Source organism: Cryptomeria japonica, chromosome 1, assembly GCF_030272615.1.
Source record: "Cryptomeria japonica chromosome 1, Sugi_1.0, whole genome shotgun sequence".
NCBI classification, from domain to species: Eukaryota; Viridiplantae; Streptophyta; class Pinopsida; order Cupressales; family Cupressaceae; genus Cryptomeria; species Cryptomeria japonica.
Window position 1 is genome coordinate 262,999,626 of NC_081405.1, and position 21,456 is coordinate 263,021,081.

Here is a 21,456-nt window from a genome sequence, read left to right on the forward strand (position 1 = left end):
GATTCCCAACACACCGCATAGGATCAACTTCCAGGAGGAGTACAGAGATTTGATAACTTTGCTCAATCGAGTTACAGGGGCTCCTCAAGCTTTCTACTTCGAAAAGTGGATGTTCTTCTTCATTCAAGTGATAATCCAAGGAAAAGGAATGCTTCATTGGGCCAGAATTATTAGCAATAGTTTGGATGTGCAGTTGAGAAGGCTAAGACCTACGAAATCATTCCACATGAGCTCATATGTTATATATGCCTTGATCAAGAGTTTCGAGTATGCAGGGCTACCTCACAGAGGAGTGATCGGAAGAGGACCTGGAGAAGTGAGAGTTTGTGACTCTTATGTTCATCTGCATCATCCGCCTAGAAGTGACTACAAGTTAGTCAATGATACCTTCACAATGAACATCACTAGGATATTGCAAGGTGGGATTCATAATCGACTCTCTCTGGATGCACAAGAACTTGTGAAGAAGTATGGTGCATGGATCATCCAATTTCAAAAATTTACATACATCAGAGTTCAAGGGTGTCCTTCACCTCCCTACATGTTGCCGAGGTATCCGACAGACAGGATAGTGCTACTTGAGGTAACTAGACAGTTGGCAACTTATGCAAAGGTATCCAGACACAAGCATGGAAATGGAATTCCCGTGCCCATCATACTAGGGAATTCACTCGAAGTATGTCCTAACACCCAAGCCTCGGAAGATGCAGAGAAGGAATTAGCCTTATATTCATTCACATCTTTTGCCTCGCGGGAGAATTTTGACCCTCACGGTTATATGGAGGAGACAATTGGTAAGAAGTACAAACATGAGTTTCAGGTGGAGGACTTTTGGATGAATCTCTCAAGTGATTTAGAGGTTAAAAGAAAGATGCATTCCAGGCTACCTTTAGATTTCATCAATAAATGCAAAGTTTATAGAGTAGCTGATCAAGCCCAAGATAATGGCAGATACCTCCAGTCGTCCTATGACAAAGAAGACAAAGCAGTGAAGATAGATTGGAATGGGCCTGAGGTTTTAGATTTGAGAGCTTTGATGGCTCCTGTTTTATCATGTACTCGCAGATGGGTGGATGTATAGCATCAGAAATTGAGAGAGCAGAATGTATTAATGACTTTTACTTTGGAGGCAAGACCAGAAGAAGGAGAAGCAAGCGTGAGTGAGAACACTGCCCATCCTAGAGGTGCAAAGAGGATAGAAAGACCTGAGAAAAGGGAATCTTCCAAGAAGAAGCAAGAAGCCAATCGTGATCACCCATCAGGCACATCTTCTCGATATGAAAAGAGGGCAAGCCAAGGGGAAGGTCAGGAGAAGATGGTACCTAAAGTTGATGAATCTATGGAATCCATTGTGCAAAATGACAAGCCAGAGGAGGGACAGACACCTCAACATTCATCAAGTCAATCTCCCCAAGTTGATGCTAATGAGCTACATGAAGAGAAGAATGATGATGAAGCAACATCTCCTCTCCGAGAAGATGAACCACTGCCTAAGGAAATACAAGTAAGAGAGACAAGATCTGCCATTCCGGATTGGTTAAAAGAGAGACTGACAAGAGTGGTTGTGGTTGAAGAAGAAGATGTATTTGATTTAGAAAGCCTTATAGGAAATTCTCAAGAGGTAATGGAAAAGAAGAAGGCCACCAAGATGTCCAAGGTGATAAGGGATGAGACAGGATCCAGAAAATTGCAAATAGCTACACCAATAGTAGACAAGTATGAAGGTGAGATTCTTGCAGATGAGTATGACTTAGAAACATTTGAGCCTGGTCCACTTACCACCGAACAAGCGATGGAAGAGGCAACCGATTCATTTGAAGCACTTAAAGACAAACTTAAGGAAGAAATGGAAAAGAATAGGAAGCTTGAGAGAGAGGTCGGTGCTTGAAGAGGCTAGTTTAGTTATCTCAATCAGCCCTTGAGACGTTAGGATCCAGCAGTATCTCCTTTACAAGCACTTCCTCTTGAATCAGTTGGCGAGGCAGAAAGAGTCAAAAGCTTGGTTCAGCTTATGAGCTCTTGGATTGATAAATCCCACACGGTAGCCGTTGAATTTGCAACAAGAATGATGAAGACAATTCACCGAGCTATCCAGGTCCTTGAGATTGTACATAATCTCATGATAACTGTAGCCGCTTTCACTCACACTAGAGATGTTATCATTCCTGTCCTGCAAGTGATAAGGCAAACACCAAGACGGATCCTAGCACAAGAAAAGATAATGGATGGAGGAACTCATAACCTCCTACAGTGGTTAGCTCTGCTACAGATGAAAGAGGTCCTCTTTGAAGACATCAACACCAAATGCAGTCAAGTTGAAGGTATCATCCATCCAATTCAAGATAAGGTGTTCGAGGTGTTGTGTACCATTCTTGGCAGGCAGATCAAGATTGAGACAGATGTGGACATCCAAGAGTTGGAAGAGAGAGTCAAGGTCATTTTTTGCAAAGAGGAGAATGTCATCGCAGATGAGCAACGAGACCTAATGTTCACTACCATGCGCCTAATTGAGAAGATCAAAGAACTTGAACCTGGATGGGAGACAGCTCTTCTCACTGCCTTTGATCAGGTCATTCACTTGGAAGAACGGATGAAGAATCTTCCTGAGATTCCCATTGCTGAGATTGAAGGAATTGTGTCCAGATTCGTTGGATATGCTAAGAAAGAGCATAGGAAAGGGAGCAAAGTTCTAGATGAAAAGTTGTTATAGGATGATGTGGCAACTTAATTCCTATTAGTCTATGTTTCCTCGATATTTGTGCCAATTAAATATTTGGCTTTTCATTTAATAATGTTCATCTAAATAGGGACTTTTTTTGTAACAAACCCTAATTAAGGTTTAGGTGTCAGAATTTCAACCATTGATCTTTCGATCTGGGCCATTCATTGTATTTGAGGATGCTATATATACCCTCACTCATTTTCATTATTATTATTAGATGATAGAAGATAGTTAGAGCTTAGAGAGAAGAAAGTTATTGTGTAGCAAGATTGAGTAGTGAAGAAAGAATTTTGAACAATTGTTGTCTATTTGGCTTTGAGATCAATAAAATATTGAAGTTATGGTGTTTTATTGCAATACTTGTGGCTATCTTCATGATTGTTTATCTTCTTGAATCATTCTCAGTCGAAGTAGTATTTAAGTTTGAAGGGCTAAGTGTTGTGCTTGACCTTTGGTGAGATTCACGTTCCAAACCACTAGCTTCTTACTGATTGTAAGAACACCTTGTGTGGTCAACTGGAGATATCGAGATTGCTTAAACATTCAATCATTGTTGAAATATTGATATGTATCTTTATGATAGTATCTATATCCTTGATGATTTGAAAATCACTAATCACCTTAGAAGATCGCATCAATTCCAGTAGAGTTGTAATTTTTTGGCGATACTGAAATTGGTAGAATCTTACCATGTCTAGCCTACATTGAGTCATTCTTAGGATTAGATTAGTATTCATCTCTTGAAACCCTTATCTTTTGATCTTTTTTTGAAAATTTGTTAGTGTTAGGAAAACCCTGTTCCTGCAATCTAAAGAGAGTGACACGGACAAGCTTTCTCAGAAAGTGCGTAAGACCCCTTGAAGAAACAGCATTTACAACGACCACTGGTGCTTATCCACACGTAGAGATCCTACAACGAAGAACCTTGAAGTCACCCTGATTGATCCTTTTCGCGATATCTTCAGCATTCAGAGGCTTTAATCAAGAGAGGATAAGGTACCATTTGGGTATTTTATTCTGTGTTTGGTTGTGTACAAAATACACGTCAACACAATGTTAATAATCAGTACCAGAGCAATATGAGAAATAATTAAATATTAATTCCTTATCCTAAGGTTTAATATTTAATTAATCTGATTATTGACGACTGATTTATTAAAAATTGGGATTAATGCCTATTTTTCCTAAGTTCTTGGCGAATTCGTGTTTATTAAAGAGATATCAAAATATTGAGAGAGATATTATATTTTTTATAACTTATCTCTATTATTTGCCAAAGTGTACGTGGGTCCTTGCCTTAGCGTGGGAATTGACTTGTGGGGAATGGCGCCACTCTTGGGGTCCACTTGTAGTGGAGCGAAATGCAAAGGAAAAATGTTGAAATTAAAGGAAATGGCATTTGGGTTTGAGGTGTGTGGAGTTATAAGTATGAGACTTGGGCTCCTATTTCGATATCTCTGAAAATTGCATCGTTATGCTATCGGTTTGGCTACTGAAAATCTAAGCTTTGAAGTTGGCTTCCTAGCTGAGTCTCAGTTTCGTACTTGCAATATAGTACCTAGCTGTGCCCTTGTGTTCCCATTGCAGATTGGTTAATGAGTTGCAGATTATGGAGTGTTCGATGTTGGATTTGATTGCTTCTGGTTGCTAGTCGCGGGACTGCTGAAAGTGAAATTTGGTCATATCTCTTAACCAGGCAACTTCATCCATCTGGGTACTAGCTCATCCTTCCTTCCAGGCTATGGCGATACAATGTGTGAGTTTTTAGCATGTTAAAATGAGCAATGAATTTAATAGATAAAATCAAAATTCCTAGGCTAGGCGTGGGTTTTCTGTTTTGCATTGGGATGCATGCAAAATAAAAATGGGTTTGTTTGGGATGTGGCTTTGATTGGTTGTCATTGCATTTGATGTACGGTGGGATTGGGATTGATTTGAGTTGATTCGGGCAAAAATTGAGTGAGTTATGAGTGTTTTGATGTTTCCATAGGTTGCTGAAACTGTACTTTCAGCGTGCAGATCAGTGTAACAGAAAATTACAGTCATGTTGTAGAAATCTGCAATTATTCATCTCATCTCATCTCTATATTGTAAGGTTGTTTCAGTAGTACTGATCATCCCCTTCTTTCTGCTTTCTTTTGTAATTACCCACTGCATAAGTGGAAGAGGCTGGCTTGCCGCCTTCTGAGTTTTGTAATTCAGTTCTATAATCAGTCCTCCCGCTGAATAAGTGGTCGAGTGATAAGTTCAATTCAATGGTCCTCCCGCTGAAATATGCGGTAGAGTGATAGCTTAATGTACTGTCCTCCCGCTGAAATACGCGATAGAGTGATTGAACTTCAGTTTATTGTAATTTTCCCTTGGTCGGTTTACCGCCAAGAGCTTTGGTTTCTATCCTGCTGGATAAGCAAAAGGGGCTAGCTTGCCACCCATGCATTGTAATTTTTAGTTTGATTATGATTGCTAACGATCCCCAGAACACCGTATGCTCTCACCCTCCCAGTTTGGGCTCTCGGTGAACAAAAGGTGGAAGGGTTCCCTTTCAGTTGTTTGGATTATTCCTCTAACCTTAACGGGTTATTTGTTGTGGATGAATTGTTATTGGTCTAAAAACAAAACAAAAAATTACTGGGATATTACACACATCAAACTCCCAAGACAATCAAGCCCTCAAATCAAAGCAGAAGGGAAAATAACCTGAACATTGGAGTGGTATATTAGAATCATCAAAACCAAATGAGGAAAAAATTTCCAAGAAAAAGAAATGTCTCATTTGTGGAAGAAAGGGGCATGATCTCAAAGATGGATTTGATTGCTTCTGGTTGCTGGTCGTGGGACTGCTGAAAGTGAAATTTGCTCATATTTCTTAACCAGGCGACTCCATCCATCTGGGTACCGGCTCATCCTTCCTTCCAGGCTATGGCAATACAATGTGTGAGTTTTTAGCATGTTAAAATGAGCAATGAATTTAATAGATAAAATCGAAATTCCTAGGCTAGGTGTGGGTTTTCTGTTTTGCATTGGGATGCATGCAAAATAAAAATGGGTTTGTTTGGGATGTGGCTTTGATTGGTTGTCATTGCATTTGATGTACGGTGGGATTGGGATTGATTTGAGTTTATTCGGGCAAAAATTGAGTGAGTTATGAGTGTTTTGATGTTTCCATAGGCTGTTGAAACTGTACTTTCAGCCTGTAGATCAGTGTAACAGAAAATTACAGTCATGTTGTAGAAATCTGCAATTATTCATCTCATCTCATCTCTATATTGTAAGGTTGTTTCAGTAGTACTGATCATCCCCTTCTTTCTGCTTTCTTTTGTAATTACCCACTGCATAAGTGGGAGAGGCTGGCTTGCCGCCTTCTAAGTTTTGTAATTCAATTCTATAATCAGTCCTCCCGCTGAATAAGTGGTCGAGTGATAAGTTCAATTCAATGGTCCTCCTGCTGAAATATGCGATAGAGTGATAGCTTAATGTACTGTCCTCCCGTTAAAATACGCGGTAGAGTGATTGAACTTCAATTTATTGTAATTTTCCCTTGGTCGGTTTACCGCCAAGAGCTTTGGTTTCTATCCTGTTGGATAAGCAGAAGGGGCTGGCTTGCCACCCATGCATTGTAATTTTCAGTTTGATTATGATTGCTAATGATCCCCGGAACACCGTATGCTCTCACCCTCCCAGTCTGGGCTCTCGGTGAACAAAAGGTGGAAGGGTTCCCTTTCAGTTGTTTGGATTATTCCTCTAACCTAACGGGTTATTTGTTGTGGATGAATTGTTATTAGTCTAAAAACAAAACAAAAAATTACTGGGATATTACACACATCAAACTCCCAAGACAATCAAGCCCTCAAATCGAAGCAGAAGGGAAAATAACCTGAACATTGGAGTGGTATATTAGAATCATCAAAACCAAATCAAGAAAAAATTTCCAAGAAAAAGAAATGTCTCATTTGTGGAAGAAAGGGGCATGATCTCAAAGATTGTTGAACAATTCCTATGCCAGTAGTGAATCCAGACATAGAAAGCCACAAAAGCCTTCTTAGGGGGACAAGAAGAAGAATCCCCAATGGCAAAAAAAGCCACATAAGCAACATGGCAATATTGCATCCATAGGAGATTCAAATGAATAGGATTTTGTAATGTCCCCTTCTCAGCATTAATCGGCTTAGTTGACCGTTAGCCTATTCCGAAGACTTGTAGGCTAGTTGGAAGCAGAAATTAGGGTTTCCTACCTCTGGGAGGATGTTTCAGCATTTTCGAAGGTTTGCATGTTGGATTTTGTCAGTTTGGGTTTTGGATTCCTTCTAGATTTTCAGAAAGCTTTGCAATGAGGATACATGCATAGCAAGCAATGGAGTTTGACTGACTTACTATTTTTAGTAAGTGGAGGCAAAAGCAGCTAATTTCTCTGGGTTTTTTGAGAGCTCTGCAATAGTATAACATGCAAATCAATCTAAAGACCTTTTTCGAGACTTACTATTTTTAGTAAGTTCTTCAGTTGCTCAAAATTTGGTTAAAATCACTTTGGAAACACTTACTATTTTTAGCAATATGCTATTTATAGTAAGTACTATTTTTGGCAGGGGTTCTGCAGCTCAACTCAGTGGCTATTTCTGGCAGTATTATTTTTGGCAGGATCCTGTGTTCGAACTCAAATGACTATTTTCTGCAATGCAATTCACTACCTTTGACTCTGCTCATTTTGGCAGTATTCAGTATTTGGAAGTGGAAGTATTTCTTTAATACTTTATCTTTCTCCATGGCCTAGGCATAATTTGTATATGACTTCAAGGGTCGACATGGTGTAATTATAACTCAAGGCAAGATGGGCGATTTTCTAAGTAAGTTTGCCTAAGTTATATGATTATTTAGAAGTCATTGTTGGGCACCCACTTTACATATTATTTTACGAGTTACATTTATCAAAAATGGCGATTAAGGGTGAATGTGAGTTGGGTGAACTTTGCTAAGGAAATAAAATGAAATGCAACACCTAATGAAGGTGAAATGATAGTGCATTTGGTTTGGGTGCCATTTGGGATGAATTTGAATTTGAATTTGGCTTGGCAAAGTTATAAAGGACCTTGGGCTCTCATTTTTGGTATCCATTTGCTATGTTAATGAAGTGTTGTCGAAATACTGTCAGACTCTAGCTTCGAGGGATGCATACCTCGTAAGTGTTTTCAATTTCGTGCTTGAGAGATAGCGCCTAGCTGAACTTGTGATTGTTTCTCATCCAGAAGAGTAAATTGGGCTCAACGAAGATGAAGATTTTTGTGATTCTCTAATATTTGGAGTGTTGTTACTATGTTTCCAGGTTACTGTTTTCCAATGTTGCTGAAGGTGTATGTTGCTCATAAGTTTCTATGGGGTTTCTTGTTGGTTCTGGGTATTTGCTTGTCTTCTTCCTATGCCTTGGGCTATTCTTCGTGTAAGTGTTTAATGTTTATTTTGGAGTAATGAATTTTATCTTGCAAGTCGAACTTTCTGCTCTATACACCCTATGTTGGGAGGTGCTTTGGGCTGCATGTTATGCGGTTGTGCATTGTTAAGTGTTATCTATCAATTCTACCTTAGTCGCTTCATGCCTCGGGTCTTTTTGAGTGTGTTTTGAGGTTGTTGGTTGTGATTTGAGTGAGATAGAAGAGTTTTGTGGGGTTCAGTGTTGCTGGTCTGCATTTCCAGCCTATTGTTCATATATTTCAGATTATGGTTTTCGAGGTTGGAGTTGTTTTTTCAGGTAAGTTCATTAGTGTGATGAGAAAGGTCTTGGTAATTAGTTGCAGTTGTTAGTCTAGTTATTAGCACTTGAATATCCATTTTAATTCATCTTGTAATGTTGGTTAGTAGTACTAACAGCAATTCTCTTGATTACTCTTAGTCCCACTACATAAGTGAAAGAGGTTGGCTTTGCTGCCTATCTTGGACAGTGATATCTATTAATCTGAAAAAGTCCATATTATGCATTGTAAAGTTGATTAGTAGTACTACAGCTATCTATTTTGGATTGTTGCTCAAGACCCACTGAATAAGTGGAAGAGGCTGGCTTTGCCGCCTTTCTTTATTATTGTAACACTGTCCTCCCGTTGAATAAGCGGTTGAGTTGATTGCAATTTCATTTTAGTCCTCCCATTGGATAAGTGGTCGAGTGATTGTTGTTATTCTCAATTCCTTGGAATCTTGTAAATTGGTTGGTTGCATTGCCAAACTGTTGTAAAAGTTCTCTCACCTGCTGGACAAGCGGAAGGGGCTAGCTTGCCGCCCAGTGTTGTACTTGCATTGTAAATTCCAACAGTTTATTGTGCTAAGTTGCTAACGATCCCCTTATCACAGTATGCTCTCACCTTCCCACATTGGGCTCTTGGTGATCAAAAAGTAGAAGGGTTACTTTTTGCAGTATTGGATTATCATTATCTAACCCTAACGGGTGTTTGTGTTGATTGTAATTGGGAAAAAATCAAAAAAAATTAAGGGGTGTATTTCAGATTTCTTGTATGCTGCTGAAACAAAGGCCTCCACTTCAAACAGTTCATTCTGGTATGTTGATTCTAGTGCATCTAGACATATGACAGGTGACCAAGAATGGTTTTTTGATCTCTCTCCATCCACCTCCTATGGGCAAGTTTCCCTTGGCAATGACACATCATATGAAATTAAGGGAATTGGAAATATATATTTGCCCATAAAAGCTCACAAATGCAAACAAAGCTTCTATATGTTCCAAGGCTCACAAAGAACCTTATTTTAGTTATTCAATTACTTGAGCACAACTTAAAAGTTGAATTTGATTGTCACAATGGTGAAAAACTTTGTCCCATTAGAGATACATTCAGAAATGGTTAAGTTGTTGCTTGTGCTTTAGGGGTCGGAAAGATGTTTCAACTTGTTGATGTCACACATGAAGATAAGGCTCTTGTAGTGAAAACAAGTGCAGCCACAACTGTTTGGCATCGGAGATTTAGACATTTCAGTTTTGGCTATCTTCTTGCATTGAGTAAGAGAGGTATGGTGTGAGGATTTCCCCCCATGCAAAAATCAAAAGATTTTTCTCATTGCATTCTCTAATTTATCAAATGATTAGAGTCTTAGACCACAGAGGCAGTGGCCAATTGTATTTCAATATAATCATCATAGAAAATTTATTATTATAATATTATATTGATATTCAACATTTTCAATGCATTATAATTAGTAGTTTATAATTTCAATTATTATTTCTCATAAAAATTTTATGACTAATTTTTGGGTGCTATATTATATTTGTGCCACTCCCCCTCAGGTCCTTGATCCCTAACATCCCCCTTTCCCTTGTCCTTCAAACTCCATGGAACATTGGGATAAATCCTATTTCATTTTCAGATCATCAAATATCCATTGAGAAAATTTTGCATATCACTAGAGCATCACATAAGCATCAACATCGAAGATCACTAGAACAACATGGGCTTTTGCATTTCTGTTTGGTGTCTCTTTCAAATTGTTCAAAATCATTAAACTGATCCAAGCGTCTGATTAAGGAATAAGGAGGGGAGCAAGTCACCTCCCACACATAACACAAGTTCTTATGGCATCTTTTAGCACCACCAAGCTTATAGATAATAGAGGCAAACATATTTCTGAAGACCAGAAGTGCAGGGATCAAGGCAACAATACCAATACCATAGATATTGCATCAGATTCTGAGCTACAAGGATCACTTTTGTAATTGCAAGATTGAACTTGGACTGAAAGCAAAACATCTTTCAGTCTATCAAAGCTATACTATCTTAGGTTTGATAACGAAAGCAGAAGTGAATCACTAAGCGCAGATTGCAGTAGAATATCTCCATATCACAAATGAAGTAACCTAATCTTAATTGTTAATTTCACAAAGTCTGTTAAGGTCTTATTTCCATCTAATACTTTTTTATTTGTATCTCCACATCACAAATGAAGATAAGTACCCTAATTCTCTTTGTTATATTCAAAATGTTTGCTAAGGCATTATTTTGTCTAACACTTTTTGATTTGTATCTCCATATCACAAATGAATATATGTGCTCTAATCCTCTTTGTTAATTTCAAAACATCTATTTAACGTATTATTTTGTGGAACAGTTTGGTATTTGTTTTAAATTTTAGTTTCGGTCTTCTTGTTTGTGTACTACCTGTTAATATTGTATTTAAATGACTGGAAAGTTTAACAAAATTACAGATTTGTTGCCTTGGTAAAGTGGTATATCATGTGTGATCCAATTTGGGTAATTTGTATTTGCAATTTCTACATTGGTATACTGGTAAAAAAAAGAGGTATTAACATAAAAAGGGGGTCCCAAGATTAAGAGTATGTGGTGGTAAATTTTCAAAATTAGGGGGAATACTTAATATCCTTTGATCACACATGCTATGAACCTCTTTTAACAAAGTAGCATCCTTGTGAAAAGAACGGGGAATGCAAATGATACATGATCAATGGTTGTCGTTTTAATTGCTCAAAGTACTACAGATGAAGTTATTTTTGCTAATTTGAGAAGTTCTTATTCAGTAATGTGGCTACATAAAATGGTTTTGATTGTACATTTGCTTGCTTCACCGTATGTTCAATGGTATCTTCCAGCAGTGTCTGAAATATATCTTCCAAGATTTAAGTTGGAAATTGCTTTCAATATTTGGACTGCGCTAGATTTTCACTTTTAAGTCACAGTGTTTATAGGTTCTCTAGACTCTTTTTTGTGTTTAGTTCATACTCTGGGACTTTTTTGTGAAATAGCCCCCGATAAGGTTTATCTTTATAAATTTGAGCAAAAATTTCTGGGCTATTTCTATCGGCTCCGTTTCTAATTTTGTATTTGAAATGGACTTCAGATTACTATTTTGTTCTTCAAAATGCATATGTATTAATGGATTCCAGCAGAAAGATGTTACCTTTTTATATTCCTTCACCGATGAAAAAGCACCATGATCTAGATGTTTTTTGCAGAATCCAAAAATGTGTCTACTGTAGAGATTTATTTTGTACTTTTGATAAGATGTTATTTAATTGTAAATAGCTGATTCCAAGGAATGATGATACCAGATTTTTAGGCGTGCATCGTTTTATCTTTGCCAGAAAGAACAATCTATTTATTAGTGGAGGAAGGACCTGTGTATTCCTACACGAAGCATGTTAAGTTTTGACGCTTTCATGATTTGTGCCTGAGGTAATTCAGCCAATGATTTGTATTGGGTTTGGATAGAATATTAGGGGCATAACCTGGGATTTTGGGGTTATCTGTAGAGCTTATTTGTCAGTGAGCTGCTGACGGTTATCTTGGTACAAGTTAGTTGTAATAATTATGCAACACCTGCTTAAACAGATTGATATGTAAAATGACTATAATCTGTTCTGTATAGTCCTCCAAGTTCCAACATTGTGGGTGAATTAGTGACAGGATTCTTTTCTCTGCATTCTCTCATGTAGTTTCCGTGTCTCTTTGTTTCTGATAAATTGATCTCATTTTGATGTTTCATATGTTCATTATTTGCTTCTTACAGGTTTGAAGAGCAAACATGCTTTCATTTCTCTTCAGCATCCATTCTACTGATTTATGAGGGTGATTCAAAAAGCACTATTCAAAATTCTCCTAGATCTGGTGTATCTGTTAAGCTGGTTGACTTTGCTCATGTCATAAATGGTCAAAACATTATTGATCATAATTTTTTGGGAGGCTTGTGCTCATTGATCAAGGTTATTTCCCAAACAACGGCTGACCTTGGCAAGAAGCTACCCGAAGAGCCTCCCTTGACTACTTAAAGTCATGTTGCATGGAACAAAAGGCTAATTGATTGAAGGGTACTCATGACTTTACTTTCTTCAACAGAGGGATGGGACTCACTTATTAAAAAATTGCCAAAAACAAATTGTATGGCATGGCTTGCATGTATTCCGAACTGCATGCAATGAATATGCACCTTACATATTTGGAAAATTTTGCCACTCTAGTGAAAGTCTTTATATAATTTTCTACTTTGTTGATTCTTTTGGAGACTAGTTGGAATTCTAATTTTCAATGAAGTCCGTTTCATTAAAATGAAAAGTTGTGCTGTTCTAAATCCTTATAAAATGTGTTTTTTGTGTTAATATTTTTGTCATAGGATATTATAGTAATTAATATTTACAAAGGGTTTTAATTAGTTATGATACTTTGTAATGTCCCCTTTTGAGATTTACCATATTTCAGTCTTGAAACAACAATTCCAACTTATGATGAGACATTATAATTTTATCAAATCTGAAGACATTTCATTATAATATTTAACTTAAATTTCTTAGACTAGTTCGGACAATAGAACTTATCTTCACAATCAATGTGTTGAAAATTTTGCAAATTAGAAGAGTTTACAAAATTGTGGTTTCAACCACAACATGAGATTAAATCTCTCCTAATTTCTAAGGGAAGGCTTCCCTGTGATTCACTACTCTACCTTTATAAAATAAAATACAAGTTTCAACTCCTAATCTAACTTGGGTGATACATCATCCTATCCTCTTTTTTCAAGATAGATGTTATTTTTTTCCTCTCTTTTCATGAAAGAATTTACAATATAGAGCAGCAATAATTCTTACAATTTCACTGTTACAAATTAACTTAGAATGCAAGAATGATACAATATAGATAAGAAAAGAAGCAAAGTTTCTATAAAAGTGTAAAATCCTTCGTTGCTGGTTTGGGATGAGAAAAAGTGTTTAAGCTCAAAGTCTTAAAACTCACTACTATCTTATCAACCTTTTATCAAATACTTTTGTAACCCAATGTGTTAATTAAGAAAACCAAAGTAAAGCACAAAGTTTTTAAATTGCTTTCTAATTTCACTTTTGACAAAAAAAAAATTTGAAATGATAATATGAAGCTCAAAGTTTTTGAAAGTTATGATTTCTTTTTCCAAGATGACACAATAAAGCACAAAGTCTTCAAAGTGTAACCTTAATATATTCCTCAACTAACTTTAACTTGAAAATACCAATATGAAGCACAAAGTCTTCAAAATGATATCACAATCACCAATTCCTAATTCTACTAATAAGAGAAATGATAACTCAATGATGAACGAATAGTACCAAACCGGTATTGAGAGGGGAAGGGGTGAATCAGTACAGACAAAATATAGACCTAAACCGGTTCAGCAGCAATCACTCCAAATGACTGGCAAATAGTGACACCGGTTTGAAATAGAGTGCAACTAGTAAAATTCACAACAACTAAAACAATCATAAACCGGTTACTCACTGAGCTTTCCACTCAACTCAAAACTACACTACCATTTCACCCTTATGCATAAATAGGTGATCTATCATCAGATCATAATAACAACTAGTTCAACATTTTTTATTGACAAGCATAGAACATAGAACCATCATATGCTAGACAAACAATAGCAAAGCATCACACATGACACATATTTTTCACGTGGAAACCCAATTGGGGAAAACTACGGTGGGGATGAATACCCACAAGCTTGTTGTTGAACACTTTGGAAGTCCGCTCTGTTAGAAGCCTTGTCCAGTTAAAGACATTATAAAAGGTTCTGCCAGGAACCGATCCTGTTAGAGATCACCCGGTTAAGGGATGGCTATAATACCCAGTTAAGGGTTAAACCCTGTTAAGGGTACCTTGTTAGAGGATTTCAAGAACTCAATAGCTAAAGGATTTCCAGAGCTCTTTAGCTTTCCAAAGCTCAATAACTTTGAGTTACCCTGTTAAGGGATTTACAGCAAATCGATTAAGGCTACCTTGTTAGAGGATTTTCCAACTGTTGAGGTGGTTAGAGATCAACAAGTATTACAATGATCTGGTAACAGCACTCAATGCCAATGCATATCCACTTAAGCTCCTCTTCACCTTTTGCACTTACAATCTGCAGGTATCATTTCTCTCCTCTGGTCTGGCAAGGATCTCATATCCCTTCTCTTGGATACTCACACACAGCTTTTGCCAACAACCTCTGAAAGAATCACAACATTGACCTTATAGGACAACAGACAGGTCGATAGCATAAGCCCTAAACCCTAGACCTGTTAGGTTAAGGAATTCAAACAATTCAATCCTGATCGTTGATCATACTATATTAAATGCAGCAGATCTTGAATAAATCTCAAGACATTCTCCATCGTTCATTATCCACCGATTTCATGGCGGCTGATAATCCATCACGCGTTTTCACCATTTACAAACTTCACACATTCCCGAGGTAGATAGGGATAGTCTTCTTCATGCAAGATCCTTCACGCGCGCAAGGCTAATGTGGCAACACGATCTGTTCTTTGTTATACTGCTTACTCATTACACAAAGATCATCGGTTGAGCCATACAGGCTTGAAGCACTTCAACCGGAAACCCTGAAGTTGAGACTACCAACCGGTAGTCATACAACGCTTTCATGTGTCGGTTCCCATAACCATATGCCGGTTCATCTTGAACAAGCACACCACTTCACTTTGGCACAAATGTCGGTTCACAGTGTTATACCGGTTCTCACATATGCCAATTCATACCTCTTCAACATATTGACATCAATGACAACATACAATATCATTATGTCCACATACCGGTTCACATAATGCCAACAATCTCCCCCTTTGGCATTGATGGCAATATACAAAGATATCTCTATGCTTCACATTTTCTCTCCCAATTTCTGCAGATATCTTCTCCGCTTGACATCTTCTCCCCCTTTGACAACAATGTCAAAGTGGAGGCACAAGCTTCTCGGTTCCATTATGTTGCTCCCCCTGAGGAGTAGCATCCTTCAACACATCAATCCTGAAGAAATATTTAACTACGCAATACATGACTGATGTGGAGAATATACCTTTAGTTCACCTCTTGAAGGGGCAGTACCCCTAATTCACCACTTAAGTGTGTAAATGTAGTCTTTGGAAGAGGCTTGGTGAATATGTCTGCTAACTGCTCCTTACTGGACACATGCTCCAGTGCAATCTCTTTGTTCTGAACCTTTTAAGAAATGATACTTAAGCTCAAAGTGCTTGGTTCTAGAATGTAAAACCGGATTCTTTGAAATATCGATAGCACTTGTGTTATCACAGAATATACTTACTGGTTCAGGTACAGGGATTTTGAAGCCTTTCAGTACATGCTTCATCCAAATTGTCTGAGTGCAGTTCATGAAAGCTGCAACATACTTCGCTTCCACTGTAGACTGAGAGATACAACTCTGTTTTTTACTCATCCATGAAACCAATCTACCACCAAGGAAGAATGCACCACCGGTTGTGCTCTTCCGGTCATCTACATTACCAGCCCAATCAGCATTTGTGAACACTTTCAAGTTGAAGTCCTTGCTATATGGATACCACAATCCATAGTCAACAGTTCCCTTTAGATACCCAAGAATCCACTTGACTGCAACCAAGTGGGATTCTCTTGGACTTTTCTGGAACCTTGCAATAATGCCAATTACATGTGCAATATCCAGTCTGCTATGTATTACATAATGCAACTTACCAATCATTGATCGGTATTCCTTCTCATCAACCAATGCAGAGTCGTCATCTTTGGATAGTTTACAACCGGTCACCATCGGTGTACCAACCGGTTTGCTATCTTCTATGCCAAAGGTCTTCAACACCTCTTTGACATATTTGGACTAAGTGATAAAGATTTCATCCTTCATCTGTTGAATCTGTAGTCCAATAAAGAACTTAATCTCCCCTATGAGTGACATCTCAAACTCTTCCTTCATCTCATCAGCAAACTCATGACTCATCTTGTCATCACCACCAAAGATAATGTCATCAACAAATACCTCACAGATCAGGATCTGATCTCCTTCAGACTTCAAGTAGATATTGCTATCTTCATTTGTTCTCTCAAATCCAATCTTCACAAGATGGGAATGTAGGCGCTCATACCATGCCATAGGTGCTTGCTTTAGACCATATAAGGCTTTATGTAGCCTACATACCATGTCACTGTCTTTAAATAGGGCAAACCCATCTGGTTGTTCAATATACACCTCCTCTTCAAGTACACCATTTAGGAATGCAGATTTTACATCCATTTGATATACTTTGAAGCCTTTAAAAGCTGCATATGCAAGAAGCATACGAACTCCTTCCAATCTGGCTATAGGAGCAAAGGTTTCTCCATAGTCTTCTCCTTCTTCTTGAGCATATCCTTTGCACACCAATCTAGCTTTATTCCTAATCATTGTGCCATCCTCATTCAACTTGTTTTTGAACACCCATTTGGTGCCAATGACATTTTTATGCTCTGGTCTAGGTACCAAGGACCATGTACCATTTTTCTCCATCTGGTCAAGTTCCTCTTCCATTGCCTTGATCCAGTCTTCATCTTTATAAGTCTCTTTGAATGATTTAGGCTCAAATTCAGAGATCATACATGAGTTTTCTCTAATCTTTCTTCTTGTAAGGATTCCTGCATCCTTATCTCCTTTGATCTGCTTAGGATCATGATTCAACTTGACATACCGAGAAATGGTCTTGATTGGTTCTTCTTGCTTTTCCTCTTCATCCTCATCTTCATCAGTATCAACATTCACCGGTTCAGGAACACTATTACTGGTACTTGGTTGATTGACAATCGGTTCATTTATAGCTTGCTCACTGCCGGTTTCTTCAGTTTTCTCAGAAGATTTATCAACTCTTACATTGATACTTTCCATAATTCTTTGAGTACTATTGTTGTAACACTTGAGAGCTTTACTCTTGGTGGAATATCCTAAGAATATTCCCTCATCGCATTTAGCTTCAAATTTGCCCTGATGTTCACTTCTCTTGATGTAACATTTGCTACCAAATACCCTAAAGTAGCTAACCACGGGTGTCTTATCGGTCCAATACTCATAAGGAGTTTTGTCCTTACCTTTATTGATGAGTACCCGGTTCATTGTGTAAACTACAGTGCTCACCGCTTCTCTCCAAAAGGTGTGAGCTATCTTTCCTTGAATCAACATGGTTCTAGCTACTTCAACCACAGTCCGGTTATTCCTCTCTACTAGGCCATTCTGTTGTGGAGTCCGAGGGGCAGACAGTTGCCTCTTGATGCCAAATTCTTCACAATACTTGTTGAATTCACCGGAAGTGAATTCCCCTCATTGATCAGTTCTGAGTCACTTGATCCTTTTACCGCTTTCCTTCTCCATGAATGCTCTGAAAGCTTTGAACTTCACAAAGGCTTCAGACTTGTCTTTCAAGAATGTGACCCACATCATTCTTGAGCAGTCATCAATGAGAATCATGAAGTACCTATCACCCTGCACACTTCTAATTTTCATAGAACCACACAAATCAGTATGCACAAGATCAAGCAAGTTGTCAGCAGTGAAAGATTTACCTTTAAAGGTTGAGGAAGACATTTTCCCCAATTGACACTCTCTGCACAAGGTATTATCCGGTTTGCTTAGCACCGGCAACCCTCTAACTGCCTTGATCTTACTAGCCTTCACAATGTTATCAAAGTTTACATGGCAGAGTCTCCTATGCCATATCCAGCTATCATCAAACTTAGCCATAAGACATGTACTTATATTTGCATTCGGATGAAATAGGTTACCTTTGGTTTGCATGTCGGTGGCCACCAATTCACCATCTTTTCCTTTGATTCTGCAAACTCCATTCTTGAATTCCAGAGTGAGGCCACTGTCATTCAGCTGGGCAACACTCAAAAGGTTGTGTTTGAGACCATCAACCTAGTACTCATTGTCAGCACTGCTCTTTCCATTCAGAGAGATGGACCCTCTGCCTTTGACCATGCATGGTGCATCATTGCCAAAGCGAACCACACCTCCATCATACTCCTCCAAGGATAGAAACTTGCTCCGGTCACCAGTCATATGGTGAGAACAGTCACTGTCAATGATCCACTCATTGGAATTATCAAACCGGGAGACAAGAGCCTTCTTGTCTGACACATCTTCTTTGATAGCAACAAACACAATATCTTCATTTTCTTCATCCTCTGATTCTTCATCTGTGACACCTTCATCAACTGCCACAAAACAGTTTCTCCAGTTTCCTCCTTTGAATTTCCTGAACCTTTCTAGTTTGTCCTTGTTATCGCCATTAGGACAATTTATAGCAATATGTCCTATCCAGTTACAAGAAAAGCATTTCAAATGTAGCTTACCTTTGTATTTACCGGTTCCTTTAGGAAGCTTCTGGCAAGGAGAGCTTCAAATGCCATCAGAATCTCCTCATCATCCATTTCTCTACTCTGTCTAGGTTCACCACTAGTGCTAGCTTCTTTTCCTTTTCTGGATGGTATAGCAGAGGCTTTAAAAGTTGATTCAGTCTTTTGAACACTGCCATCAAAACTATTTAGCTCATAGGTTGTCAACTTGGCTATGATGGAGTCCAAGGATACCTTAGTCTTGTCTATTGATCTCAACTCCTGAATAGCAGCAACCCTTATTGCATAGACCGGCAATAGGGATCTCAGGACTTTGCTTACCACAGTGGAATCTTCTATTTTACCACCTGCACTCTTGATTTCTCCAACAATTGTTTTGATTCTTATTCCATACTGTTGAATGGTCTCACCTTCAACCATCCGCATATCTTCAAACTTCCCTCTCAGGCTTTCTTCCTTAGCCTGTTTTACATGTTCATCACCACCATAGATATTTTCAAGAGCATCTCATACCTCTTTGGGATTTACCTTATCCTGAACATCAATAAACTCAATGTCAGATAGACTACTAATAAGGGCTTCCATGACTTGCCCATTTTCTTGTATCTCTCTCTTTTGGTCATCAATGAGAGTACCGATAGGGACAACATAGACATTCTCAACATAACTTCAGTGTTGAGCACCCATGCTTCTGATGAATATCTTCATCCTATCTTTCCATATACCGAAATTTTCCCTGTTAAACTTTGGACCTTCCCTCTTCATCATTTGACTGGGATCTTTACCTCAAGCGGTTAAGCTTACAACACAAAGGACCTAGAGAGCTCTAATACCAATTGATAACTCAATGATGAAAGAATAGTACCAAACCGGTACTGAGAGGGGGGGTGGGGGGGGTGAATCAGTACAGACAAAATACAGACCTAAACTGGTTCAGCAGCAATCACTCCAAATGATTGGCAAACAGTGACACCGGTTTGAAATAGAGTGCAACCGGTAAAACTCAGAACAACTAAAACAATCATAAACCGGTTACTCACTAAGCTTTCCACTCAACTCAGAACTACACTACCATTTCACCCTTATGTATGAACGGGTAATCTATCATCATATCTTCACAACAGCTAGTTCAACATGTTTTATTGACAGGCATAAAACACAGAACCATCATATGCTTAACAGGTAATAACAAAGTATCACAAGATAAAAGCATCACACATGACACACATATTTTTCACGTGGAAACCCAACTAGGAAAAACCACGGTGGGGATGAATACCCACACAAGCTTGTTGTTGAACTCTTTGGAAGTCCGCTCTGTTAGAAGCCTTGTCCGGTTAAAGACATTACAAAAAGTTCTGCTAGGAACCGATCCTGTTAGAGATCACCCGGTTAAGGGATGGCTACAATACCTGGTTAAAGGTTAAACCTTGTTAAGGGTACCTTGTTAGAGGATTTCAAGAACTCAATAGCTAAAGGATTTCCAGAGCTCTCTAGCTTTACAGATCTCAATAACTTTGAGTTACCCTGTTAAGGGATTTACAACAAGCCGGTTAAGGCTACCCTGTTAGGGGATTTTCCAACTGTTGAGGTGGTTAGAGATCAACAGGTATTACAATGATCTGGTAACAGCACTCAATGCCAATGCAGATCCTTTTAAGCTCCTCTTCACCTTCTGCACTTACACTCTCCAGGTATCACTTCTCTCCTTTGGTCTGGCAAGGATCTCGTATCCCTTCTCTTGGATACTCACACATAGCTTTTGCCAACAACCTCTGAAAGAATCACAGCATCGACTTTATAGGACAACAGACAGGTCGGTAGCATAAACCCTAAACCCTAAACTTGTTAGGTTAAGGAATTCAAACAGTTCAATCTTGATCGTTGATCATATTGTATTAAATGCAGCAGATCTTGAATAAATCTCAAAACATTCTCCATCGTTCATTATCCACCGATTTCATAGCGGCTGATAATCCATCACGCGTTTTCACCATTTACAAACTTCGCACATTCCCGAGGTAAATAGGGATAGTCTTCTTCATGCAAGATCCTTCACGCGCGCAAGGCTGACGTGGCAACACGATCTGTTCTTTGTTATACTGCTTACTCATTACACAAAGATCACCAGTTGAGCCATACAGGCTTGAAGCACTTCAATCGGAAACCCTGAAGTTGAGACTACCAACCGGTAGTCATACAAAACTTCCATGTGTCGGTTCCCATAACCATATGCCAGTTCATCTTGAACAAGCACACCACTTCACTTTGGCACAAATGTCGGTTCATAGTGTTATACCGGTTCTCACATATTCCAGTTCATACCTCTTCAACATATTGACATCAATGACAACATACAATATCATTATGTCCACATACCGGTTCACATAATGCCAACAACAAAATATGACACAAAGTTCACAAATTAACAATTGCTTCTACACTTTAACAATATTCTCTCAACACACCTTGAGAAAAATAAGAATTTATACTGAAAGTGACATAAGAACACTTTCACCATAAACCACAAATGAATCCGACACAAAGTTTGGATGCCAACACTTTCTTCTTATTTCATTAAGTTTGTAAAATCACAATAGGAACACA

At 38.3% G+C, this 21,456-nt stretch overlaps 1 protein-coding gene across 2 annotated transcripts in view; it reads left to right on the top strand.

The window, feature by feature from the left end:
- The window catches only part of LOC131873922 (inositol polyphosphate multikinase alpha-like), a 233,511-nt gene extending 220,792 nt beyond the window's left edge, over positions 1-12,719 (top strand). For both annotated transcript variants that reach the window (XM_059217095.1, XM_059217097.1), the window contains one exon: positions 12,236-12,719. In XM_059217095.1, the coding sequence (XP_059073078.1) occupies positions 12,236-12,494 (259 nt within the window). In that variant the 3' untranslated portion in view covers positions 12,495-12,719. The remainder of the gene's footprint in view (positions 1-12,235) is intronic.
- Positions 12,720-21,456: the final 8,737 nt, after the last annotated feature.